Source organism: Macaca mulatta, chromosome 8 (genome assembly GCF_049350105.2).
Source record: "Macaca mulatta isolate MMU2019108-1 chromosome 8, T2T-MMU8v2.0, whole genome shotgun sequence".
Classification (NCBI taxonomy): domain Eukaryota; kingdom Metazoa; phylum Chordata; class Mammalia; order Primates; family Cercopithecidae; genus Macaca; species Macaca mulatta.
In genome coordinates, this window is record NC_133413.1 from 44,534,691 (window position 1) to 44,547,453 (window position 12,763).

At 44.0% G+C, this 12,763-nt stretch overlaps 1 protein-coding gene across 36 annotated transcripts in view; it reads right to left on the reverse strand.

Moving 5' to 3' along the window:
* Positions 1-12,763, reverse strand: part of SLC20A2 (solute carrier family 20 member 2) — a 128,108-nt gene that overhangs the window by 25,244 nt on the left and 90,101 nt on the right. For all 36 annotated transcript variants that reach the window (XM_077942566.1, XM_077942550.1, XM_015145243.3 and 33 more), the window contains 1 exon segment: positions 4,085-4,201. In XM_077942566.1, coding sequence (XP_077798692.1) covers positions 4,085-4,201 — 117 coding nt within the window.

The window sequence follows — 12,763 nt, forward strand, 5'->3', positions numbered from 1 at the left end:
CGCCCGCCACCACGCCCGACTAATTTTTTTGTATTTTTAGTAGAGACGGGGTTTCACCACGTTAGCCAGGATGGTCTTGATTTCCTGACCTTGTGATCTGCCTGCCTTGGCCTCCCAAAGTGCTGGGATTATGGGTGTGGGCCACCGCACCCGGCCTTTACTGTCAGTATTTTTAAAAAGACGTTCAAGTAGGTGGTAGTAGTACCTCGCTGTGATGTGAATTTGTACTTCCCGATGACTAGTGATGTTGAGCACCTTTTCATGGACTCATCTGCTATCCATCTATCTTTATTTTTTGAGACGGAGTCTCGCTCTGTCACCAGGCTGGAGTGTAGTGGCGCAATCTTGGCTCACTGTAACCTCTGCCTCCCAGGTTCAAGCGATTCTCCTGCCTCAGCCTCCCAAGTAGCTGGGACTATAGGCGCCCGCCACCACACCCGGCTAATTTTTGTATTTTTAGTAGAGACGGGGTTTCACCATGTTGGCCAGGATGGTCTTGATCTCTTGACCTCCTGAACTGCCCGCCTCAGCCTCCCAAAGTGCTGGGATTACAGGCGTGAGCCACCGTGTCTGGTCCCATCTATCTTCTTTGGTGAAGTGTCTATTCAAATATTTTGCTTTTTTTTTTTTTTTTTGAGATGGAGTTTCACTCTTTTTGCCCAGGCTGGAGTACACTGGAGTGCACTGGCATGATCTTGGCTCACTGCAACCTCCGCCTCCCAGGTTCAAGTGATTCCCCTGCCTCAGCCTCCTGAGTAGCTAGGATTAGAGGCGCCCGCCACCATATCCAATTAATTTTGTATATTTAGTAGAGATGGAGTTTCACCATGTTGGCCAGGCTTGTCTCAAAATCCTGACCTTGTGATCCGCCTGCTTCGGCCTCCCAAAGTGCTGGGATTACAGGCATGAGCCACCAAGCCCGGCCTATTTTGCTTTTTTTTTTTTTTTTGAGACAGAGTCTTGCTCTGTCACCAGGCTGGAGTGCTGTGGCGCGATCTGGGATCACCGCAACCTCTGATTCCCTGGTTCAAGCGATTCTCCTGGCTCAGTCTCCTGAATAGCTGGGATTACAGGCATGCACCACCACGCCCAGCTAATTTTTGTATTTTTAGTAGAGACGGGGTTTCACCATGTTGGCCAAGATGGTCTCGATCTCCTGACCTTGTGATCCGCCTGCCTCAGCCTCCCAAAGTGCTGGGATTACAGGTGTGTGCCACTGTGCCAGGCCTATTTTGCTCATTTTTTAATTGAGTTATTTGTTTTCTAAAATTTCTTTTTATTTTTTGAATGCAAGTCCTTTGTAGGTATGGGATTTGCAAACATTTTCTCCCATTCTATTCACAGTGCTTCTCACAGACCAGTAATTTCAAATTTTGATGATGTACAATTTATCAATTTGTCCTTTTTTCCCTTTTTTTTTTTTGAGACGGAGTTTTGCTCTTGTTGCCCAGGGTGGAGTGCAATGGCATGATCTCGCCTCACTGTAACCTCCGCCTCCCGGGTTCAAGCAATTCTCCTGCCTCAGCCTCCCGAGTAACTGGGATTACAGGCATGAGCCACCACACTCAGCTAATTTTGTATTTTTAATAGAGACAGGGTTTCTCCATGTTGGCCAGGCTGGTCTTGAACTCCTGACCTCAGGTGATCTGCCCGCCTTGGCCTCCCAAAGTTCTGGGATTACAGGCGTGAGCCACCGTGCCTGGCCCAACTTGTTCTTTTATAGAACATGTTTTTGGTGTCATATCTAAAATCTCTTTTCTTAACCCAAGGTCACAAAGTTTTCCCTTATATTTTTTTCCCCTAAAAGTCTTGTTTTTTTTTTAAATTTTGTATTTAGATCTATGATGCACTTTAAGCTAATTTTTAAAATAAGGTTTACGTTAAGGTTCTTATTTTGGCATATGGATGTCAAGTGCTCCAAAACCATTTGTTGAAAAGACTGTCCTTTCTCCAGTGAACTGTTTCTGTACCCTTGTCTAAAACCCACTGGCCACATTAGTGTGGGTCTATTTCTAGACTCTATTCTTGTTCCATTCATCTATGTGTTTCTCTCTTCCCGAATTCCACACTGCTTTGTGGCTTCATAACAAGTATTGAAGTCAGGTTAATATGAATCCTCCAACTTTTTTCTTTTCCAAAATTGTTCCAGCTCATCTAGTTTCTTTGACTTACTACATGAACTTTAAAAGTGGCTTGTCTAAATCTACAAAATATCCTGCTGGGATTTCTATTTAAATCGTCTAAAGTCTAGAGATGAATCTGAGAAGAACTGGCATCTCTACTATACTGTCTTCCAATTCAGGAGCATGCTTTGTCTCATGTATTTTGGTCTTCTTCGAAATGTGAATCTCCAAATGCAGATATATCCATACTGAAATGTGGTACATGCTGAGACCAAATGTAAATACTTGTTTTTTGAGAGCTCTGTAAAAAGCATGTGGCTTCAAGGCTTGAAATTCAAATATGGGGAATTGGGAATAGGAAAACAGCCCTGACTGACTTCCTAAGCCATATTCTTCCTCTTCTTAAAAACTGTCTTTCCTTTTAATAACATGTGTTTTATTTTTATTGTTTTGTTTTATTATATATATGTTATAATTACTATAACTATAATAATACAATTATTATAGTACTATACAGTAGAGTACTATATTGTATATTATACTATAGTTATTATATAGTATAATAATTATATTATTCCACAGTATAATTATTACAGTACTATAATAATACAATTATTGTTATAGGTTTTATATATAAATATAATACAATGCATATATATATTTTTTTGAGATGGAGTCGCGCTGTGTCGCCCAGGCTGGAGTGCAGTGGCTCACTGCAACCTCTGCCTCCTGGTTCAAGCAATTCTCCTGTTTCAGCCTCCTGCGTAGCTGGGACTACAGGCACCTGCCACCAGGGCCCGGCTAATTTTTGTATTTTCAGTAGAGACAGGGATTTATTTATCTTGTTGGTCAGGCTGGTCTCGAACTCCTCACCTCAGGTGATCCACCCAACTTGGCCTCCCAAAGTGCTGGGATTATAGGTGTAAGCCACCATGCCCAGTCAAAATTGCATACAGTTTAAGCACCCAGGTGATGACCTGCTGCAAGTGGGCACACCCTAAAGCCCCTTCCCCGATGAAAACAAAGACATTTTATGTCCCTGATAAGTTCCCGAGCTGCCTTTTCCAACCCCCACCCATCCCAGGCGATCAGTGCTTTCTGTTGCTACAGAAAAATTTTCCGTATTCTTAAATTTAATGGAAAGATCCATAAAACTTTTAAATGAAAATTTATGGAAATGCTATGAAAAATGCCAGCATGCAGAATAGCTACTCTTCTGGATCATGGGCTTCTGCTCGGTATCACGGCTGTGGGATGCCTTCCGATGTAGGGTCCCCAGCAGTTCATTCTCTCCATTGCTGCGTGGTCGTCCATCCCATTAATTTACTCAATTTGGTTACCCATTTGCCTGCTGACCAACACATGGGTTGTTTCCACTTTGGGCTTTTATGACGAAAAGATTTGTGTACAAGTTTTTTTATGAACACATGTTTTCATTTCTTTGGATAAATAGCTAGGAGTGAAATTACTGGCCCACATGGTAAGTGTAAGGTTAACTTTATAAAGAAACTGCAAACCTAACTTCCAAAGTGGTTGCACCATTTTACATTGCAGCATAAACCTGGGAGAGTTCCAATTATTTCACTTCTTCACCTACATACGGAATGGCGAGAACTTTTTACTCTTAGCCATTCATGTGGGTGGGAAACAAAATCTCCTTGTGGTGTTAATTTGCATTTCTATGAAGGCTAATGTTTTTCCACAGGCTGGCAGAACTGGACTGCACGGTTAACTTTCAGTTACTCATGGCAACTGGGACCTTACTGCCCACCTGGGTTACAACTTATCAAGAAAACATCTGAGCCAGAAAGCACTCAGGAACCGAGTGACAGAGGATGGGGTATGTTCGGGAGTCACCCACACTTCCTCTTCCTCCATTAGTAAGGATCATGGCGTATTACATGTGAGGTTTTGGAAATCAGGAGAATTTCTGTAAATCAGAAGAATCAAAAAGCCCATACCTGTTATTTTCCTCCGCATCCACGGACATACGAAGAGCCACACAAAGAAAGCGAACAGGAGGGCGACACCAAAGGAAATGAGGGCTATGGCCCACATGGGGAGAACCAGGCCGAGCACTGGGAAGGAAAATGAGAAGCAGTGTCATTACGGGAAACTTCTACAAGGTTAGGCCTCAGGGCAGTGGAGTTCCCACTCCCCAAATCGAGAATGAATCGCCTGGATTTTGTAGTAAATAAAACTCTCAACCAAAAAAACATGCTGTACTTTTTGGAGTAGAAAGCTGTATGTTCAAGACATCCTATATCTTGCGAATATGTGCTTAAACTAGTTAGTAAGCTAATTATTAAAATTTTACCAACTGGGGGCTGGGTGCTGTAATCCCAGCACTTTGGGAGGCCAAAGTGGGAGGATCACCTGAGGTCAGGAGTTCGAGATCAGCCTGGCCAATATGGTAAAACCCTGTCTCTACAAAAATTCAAAAATTAGCTGGGCACGATGGCGCATGCCTGTAATCCCAGCTACTCGGGAGGCTGAGGCAGAAGAATCGTTTGAACCCAGGAGGGGGAGGTTGCTGTGAGCCAAGATTGCACCATTGCACTCTAGCCTGGGCAATGGAGTGAGACTGCATCTCAAAACAAATAAATAAATAAAATAAAAATAAATAAATAAATAAAATTTTAACAACTGGGCACAAACAGCATATTTAAGTTGGGATGAAATCCATTTACATATTATTTCGATATCTAAATGGCTGCACGCACAAATGCGGCTGAGAGGGGAGTCAGCTGAGGTCGGGCATGATGGCTCACACCTGTAATCCCAGCACTCTGGAAGGCTGTGGTAGGGGGATCACCTGAGGTCAGGAGTTCGAGACCAGCCTGACCAACACGGTGAAACCCCATCTCTACTAAAAATATGAAAAATTAGCCGGGTGCAGTGGCAGGCGCCTGTAATCACAGCTACTCAGGAGGCTGAGGCAGGAAAATCGCTTGAACCTGTGAGGCGGAGGTTGCAGTGAACCGAGATCGTGCCATTGCACTCTAGTCTGGGCAACAAGAGTAAAACTCTGTCTCAAAAAAAAAAGAAAGAAGAAAAAAGAAAGGAGTCAGCTGTCTTCCATCCTGATGCCCACCCCAGCCCAGCCCACCTGTGGCAGGAAGCTGCTATCTGGACACTGCCTGGCTCCCACAACTGAGGCCTCTCCTAGTTCCTCAGCAGCCAGCAGCCCTACTTTAAACAGACATGTGCCCTAGCCACATACACAGAACTTCTTTGAAATCAGTTGAGAAATAAAAGGATTTTTGTTGTTGTTTGTTTATTTTTATTTTTAAGAGACAAGGTCTTGCGATGTTGCCCAGGCTGGTCTCAAACTCCTAGCCTCATGGGATGTTCCTGCTTTGGCCTCCCAAAGAGCTGGGATTACAGGCGTGAGCTACCTGGCCCAAGGAATAAGAGTTTTTTAAAAGGACATTAACCTCAAATTTAACTCTTCTTTGAAGCATCAACTTATGGAATTACAGTGCAGAAAAACTTCACTCAAATCCCATAATGCACACTTAGCAATAATAACATTAGTCAATCCAAGGGTGGACGTGCACATGGTATGAAAACGTCATCTTTTCATAGCACTGTCATATCTCCAGCACTCATCACCCTGAATTTTGTCCATCTGCTGTCAATGGTGACAATAGGCACATTCACACACATATATGCACAAGTTAAACACTCATGCTCGTACATAAACTCACTGGAAGATGTGCAAGAATACTCACCACAGCATTATTTGTAATAGCAAGAATTTGTAGAACAACTAATATATGCACCATTATGAAAATGTGAAATAATTATTGTAGACAGTCTTAAGAATTAGGTAGGTCTATATGTACTGATAAGGAAAGAGGCTCAAGATCCAATGAGTAATGCAGGCTAGTTGTATGATATACACATAGCATCATGCAATTTATGTTTGAAAAATAAAACATCCACCTTTCCACATTCCTGCCATATCTGCGAATTTACAGAAAAAGTTCTGGGAAGATACAGTGGTTTCCAATTTCTTTATGGAGAGATGGGAGACTGGAGTGGAAATTTCACTTTTTATTACATATACTTTTATAGTGGTAACTTAAAAAATATATACAACAAGATAAGGATCTGCGAGAATTTACTAAAAAAAAGTAAAAAACAAAATATAAAAAAGAAAAAGAAATAAAAATATATATACAGTAAGAATGTCACTTTTGTAAATTGTTAAAAAATTTAATTCAAAGGGGTTAACTATTTAACACTTTGCTCTTAAATAAATTTGCAGTCTTTGTTATATTGTTAACCATTTTATACATACAAAGCAGCACAAAGTTACTCAACTGAAGTACTATTAGGCTGGGCAGGGTGCCTCATGCCTGTAATCCCAGCACTTTGGGAGGCTGAGGTGAGAGGATCACTTGAAGCCAGGAGTTCAAGACCATCCTGAGCAACATAGTGACACCCTGTCTCTACAAAATAAAAATAAGAAGATTAGCTGGGAGTAGTGGTGCATGCCTGTAGTCCCAACTACTTGGGAGGCTAAGGTGGGAGGATTTATTGAGCCCTGGAGTTTGAGGCTGCAGTGAGCTATGATAGTGCCATGGAACTCCAGCCTGGGCAACAGAGTGAGATCCTGCCTCAACAAAACAAAACAAAACAAAACAAAAACACACACACACACAGAAAAACATACTATTAAACATTTGGGCTGGGCGCGGTGGGTCACACCTGTAATCCCAGCACTTTGGGAGGCCGAGGTGGGTGGATCATGAGGTCAGGAGATCAAGACCATCCTGGCTAACACGGTGAAACCCCGTCTCTACTAAAAATACAAAAAAATTAACTGGGCATGGTGACAGGCACCTGTAGTCCCAGCTACTCAGGAGGCTGAGGCAGGAGAATGGCGTGAACTCAGGGGGTGGAGTTGCAGTGAGCTGAGATCACACCACTGCACTCCAGCCTGGGCAACAGAGCAAGATACTGTCTCAGAAGAAAAAAAATTTTTTTTTTTATAATTGTAAGAGATTGTATTAATAGAATAGGTAGTTAATACTATATATAGTCAGAATTAATGTATATAAGTATTAAAAACAAAAATCCAGAATCACCTAGTTCAGTGATAGCGAAGGTCACTGGGGGAGGACAGACACTTAACTGCTCGGCTCCCACCCCCCTGACTACATTGGAGGGCTATGGACTTGGCCCTGCCACGCGGCTGCACTGACACCCAGCAGGCCCCATCCAACGCAGGCTCTGCGCCTGCACCCAAAGCTGAGAGCCGCTTGTGTGACCCCTCGGTTGGTTGCACTGGGCTGTGTCTGGGGCCAAGGCTTCCCAGCGTCTGCTGTCCAGCTTCACATAGGGGTTCATACCCGTGGCAAAGGATTGCACCAAAGCTGGTTCCTGCCAACTCGAATGGTACCTGCTCTTTACCAACCTCAAACTAACAACTGACACCAACACCAATCTCCCACACGGCTTCAAAGCATGGTTCCTGAAGAGGTTTTGCTGCTGCTTCTCTGGTTTTGCTGATGATAAAATTGCTAATTGTGCTACTTTGGCTTAGTGCTACCATGCCAAACTGATCTACGAGAGGCAAACCCTTCAGACCACAGGGAGAGAGAAGCAATCTGAAACACATATTTCAAAAATGAGTGAACACTGTTGCCATCAGGTCCTATTTTTACCATTCATGCTGAGCCGGGCCCGGAACAGAAGTCAAGAAGGGCTACTTGATGGGCTCCTTCTAGGACCACACCAGGCTCCCAGCAGGGTCACATGGGGTCCCAGATAGCGTCAGGACCAACACCAAAAGGGTGAACCTGAGGTCGGGGGCAAGACTTCTCACCCTGTGCTTAGACTTAAGATAATATCACCTGCCCTTTGCACCTTTGCCGTCACACCTGCCTCTACCACTGATGTGGCCTGGGAAATAGCCAGAAAACTCGAAAATCACCTCCCAGTCATGAGAAACTGGCAGATGAAGCAGGAGAGAAACACATCACCCAGGGGGAGTGGTGGGGAAACAGAGTAACACGTCATGGAGGAGGAAGAAGAGAGAAGGAACTTGGGAAAACAGGGGAAGCTGTTCACAGTAGTGAGAAGGGGAGCAGAATGGGGACAGGATCTTACTGAAGTATTCCAGCAGTTTGGTGATTTAGCAGAGAATCAGACGAGCACAAGGATTTACGTTTAAGGCCTGCATGTGAAAAACGTAAACTGACAATTACCTGTGTTACACAGCTCCAAATTGTACTAAGTATATAAAATCCAGTTTTGTGGATAAAAAACAATTCAATACAAAGATTCAGCACAGGACAGCACCTGAATCAATGCACACCCAAGGCAAACGGTTTTTCTCCTAAAAAGTCAAGACTGGCTTCTACACAACAACGTTTTTGACTAAAATACTTTCTATTAAATTGTCTTTCTGGTACGGATCTCAAATTGTTTCCAAACAATCATGCCTTCAGCAGGCAGTAAGACACGGCTGTCATTTCCCCCTGCGGATGGACATAGTGGGGCACAGCCTCAGTGGCTCATGTTCACTCAGCCAAAAGTGGCTGCCAGGAACCAGCACTGGGAGCTCTGGGTCTCCATTCTTGGCTCTAGCCACTAAATGGCCTTTCATGTCAAGCGCCTTTCATTTGCGGAGCAGCAAAGATACGATGAATAGTGATTTAGCTCTAACCTCAAGCATCTTTACAATTCTATTCCACATTCCCAAAAGATGAGATGAATATTCAAGCCATTTAGGGAGAAGTACATAGAACTTTTTCTACAAGCTCAGTCTCCATTGTTATTGCCTTGTACTTCTTGTTTTTCACATCTAACACTCATGACTAAGGATCTATAAACAAATAAAACTTATATGGGACCGATAAGGCTTTAGTCCATATCAGTTTCCTTATACCATGACCCATCATCTCCTCCCTACAACCTTCCTTCTCAGTGACTCAATGCACAGATTCTCTGTCTTCATTATATAAATAATCTATGCTCAGCGTAAAAATATCAGCAGTACCTACAGAAGTGTATGACGGACAAATATGAACCTTCCTCATCATCCTCCCCTCTTCAACTTATTTCCCAGGGAGACAGTAAGAACTATTTGGTGTGTATCTTTCCAGGCATTTTCTAGGTAGGCACGGACACCGTGTCGAATATTTATTTTTCTCTTTTCCTTTTATTAAACAGAAGCAGAATCCCACTATAAACTATTCTATGCTTTTGTCATATAACAATATACTATGAATATCTTCTCACAGTAAACATTCACACAGAGATTATCTCCTTTGCAGAACTGCTCTAATATCTTGCCTTATAAACTGAGCTTTGTCTTTTGCTCTAGATAGATCAAGATGTTCAAAGCATTAGAGGGGCTACCTATGTAACAGGAATCCTGAAACAACTTAGTTGAGAAAATAAAATTTTAAAAATGTGATTTCCTAATTTGCTCTATAAGAAAAAAAAAATATATATATATAGAGAGAGAGACAGAGAGATAGCAGATGGTATCAAGTTTCTTTTTGTGTTTTGTTTTTGAGACAGAGTCTTACTCTATTGCCCAGGCTGGAGTACAGTGGTGCCATCTCGGCTCACTGCAACCTCCACCTCCCAGGTTCAAGTGATTCTCTTGCCTCAGCCTCCCAAGTAGCTGGGATTACAGGCACATGCCACTATGCCAAGCTAATTTTTGTATTTTTAGTAGAGATGGGGTTTTGCCATGTTGGCCAACCTGGTCTCGAACTCCTGACCTCAGATGATCCACCCACCTCAGCCTCCCAAAAGTGCTGGGATTACAGGTGTGAGCCCCTGCGCCCGGCCTCTTTTTTTTTTTTTTTTTTTTTTTGAGATGGAGTCTCACTCTGTTGCCCAGGCTGGAATGCAGTGGCTCAATCTCCATTCACTGCAGCCTCCACCTCCCAGGTTCAAGCAATTCTCCCGCCTCAGCCTCCCAAGTAGCTGGGATTACAGGAACTCACCACCACACCCAGCTAATTTTGTATTTTTAGTAGAGACGGAGTTTCTCCATATTGGCTAAGCTGGTCTCTAACTCCTGACTTCAGGTGATCTGCCTGCCTCTGCCTCCCACAAGTGCTGGGATTACAGGTGTGAGCCACTGAGCCTGGCTGGTACCAACTTTTTCAAACCAGGGTACATTTGCAATAATTTTGAAAATGAGGTGAATTTAAATGACCTTGTTTTGAATCCAGCTCTTGGTAATAACTGGAGACTCTTCTCACCCCAGGGCTTCCCCAATCCAAGACTAGGAATCACTGTAATGGCAATTTCTGGCTTCTCCACAATCTGCACTTCACAATCACAGCATGGAAGAAAGAGGCCCTCTGAGTGCAGGGCTCCTTCTCACAAAGCCAACTGGGGGCCTGAGAGGTTTCTGATGTCCTGGTTTCCTAGAAACTGGATCAGAAGCAGCTGCAACTGGAGGAGAAACAGGGGGAGGAGGAAGAGATGGAAGAAGAGGAGGAGGAGGAAGATGAGAAGGAAGAGGAGAAACCAGAGGAGGGGGATGAGGAGAAGAAAGAGGGGGCAAAGAGGGAGGAGAAACAGGAAGAAGAGGAGGAGGACAGGGAAGAGAAGAGATGGAGGAGAAGGAAGAAATAAGGAGGAGGAGGAAGAGATGGAGAAGGAGGAAGAGATGGAGAAGGAGGAAGAGATGGAAGAGGACAAGATGAAGAGAAGAAGGAGGAAGAGATAGAGGAGGAGGAAGAGGAAGAGATGAAAAAGGAGGAAGATGGAGGAGGAAGAGGAAGAGATGAAGAGGAGGAGTAAGAGATGGAGGAGGAGGAGGAAGAGATGGAGGAGGAAGAGATGGAGATGGAGGAGAAGGAGGAGGAAGAGATGGAAGAGGAGGAAGAGATGAAGTGAAGGAGGAAGAGATAGAGGAGGAGGAAGAGATGAAACAGGAAGAGATGGAGAAGGAGGAGGAAGAAATGGAGGAGGAGGAAGAAATGGAGGAGGAGGAAGAGATAGAAGGAGGAAGAAATGGAGGAGGAAGAGATAAAGAGGAGAAGGAGGAAGAGATAAGAGGAGGAGGAAGAAGAGATGAAGAGAGAAAGAGGAGGAGGAAGAGATGAAGAGAACGAGGAAGAGATAGAGGAGGAGGAAGAAGTGATAAAGAGGAAGAGGAGGAGGAAGAGATGAAGAGGAGGAGTAAGAGATGGAGGAGGAGGAGGAAGAGATGGAGGAGGAAGAGATGGAGATGGAGGAGAAGGAGGAGGAAGAGATGGAAGAGGAGGAAGAGATGAAGTGAAGGAGGAAGAGATAGAGGAGGAGGAAGAGATGAAACAGGAAGAGATGGAGAAGGAGGAGGAAGAAATGGAGGAGGAGGAAGAAATGGAGGAGGAGGAAGAGATAGAAGGAGGAAGAAATGGAGGAGGAAGAGATAAAGAGGAGAAGGAGGAAGAGATAAGAGGAGGAGGAAGAAGAGATGAAGAGAGAAAGAGGAGGAGGAAGAGATGAAGAGAACGAGGAAGAGATAGAGGAGGAGGAAGAAGTGATAAAGAGGAAGAGGAGGAGGAAGAGATGAAGAGGAGGAGAAAGAAGAGATGGAGGAGGAGGAAGAGATGAAGAGGAGGAGGAGAGGGAAGAGATAAAGAGGAGGAGACAGAGATGGAAGAGCAGAAGGAGGAAAAGATGGAGGAGGGGGAGGAAGAGATGAAGAGGAAGAAGAGATGAAGAAGAGGAGGGGGAGGAGGAGGAGGGGAAGGAGGAGGGAGAAGAGGAGGGGAAGGAGGAGGAGGGGGAGGAGATGGGGGAGGAAGAGGATGGGGAGGAAGCCGCAGAGGCAGGGGCAGGCATGTCTCAGGTACAGACATGCTCTGGGGAAGTCAGGAACCAGGTCTGGTTAAGTTGGGAATTCCTTTGCTGGTGGAAAAGAGTGAGCAAAGGTTGGGTTAGGGTTAGAACTTTTGGGAGTACCCATTACATTAGAACAGTAATGAGGAAGTCATGTTTCTGCTAAGAGACGTGCCTAGAGCAGCGGTTCTCAAACTGTAACGTGCTTCCAAATCATTGAGGCTCCCCTATGAAACCACAGGGCACTGGGCTGCATTCAGTGGGTTCAGGGCTGGGCCTCAGAATCTGCATTTCGACAAGTTCCTGCATGCTGTTGCTGGCTAGGGACCACACATTGCCTTAGAAGGTGCTTTACCAGAGGCTTAACTGGGTGACCTGCTTTGACTGTTCAAAGGGGCGTGCCATGAACTTTAGCATTCACTGTTTAAACACTGAACAAAACCAGGCCCCACACAACTGAAGACTTTTTCATTAAAAATGAAGCTTAGGCTTGTATCTAATCCAAGTAAGCATTTTATTTCCTAAAGTTATTTTTTAGTCCTTGCAAGTCATTTTTTAAGAACAAAAAGGCAAAGACAATTTTTTAAAAGTGCGAACTTAGTCTCTGAAGTGTAAGAATGACTTTTGAGAAAAGTCATGTCAAATGTAACACAAATCAAACTAAGTAACCCTAAGAAATAATCAACTTCACAATAACTAAGAGTAGAGAAGCAGAGGAAATCAAAACAAAACACCAAAACCACGAACCAGGACACCACGGCTATTGATGACACAGCTGGACTCGCAGAGATACCCCACATGAGGAAACAGTATGTAATGAAAGTCTACATTGA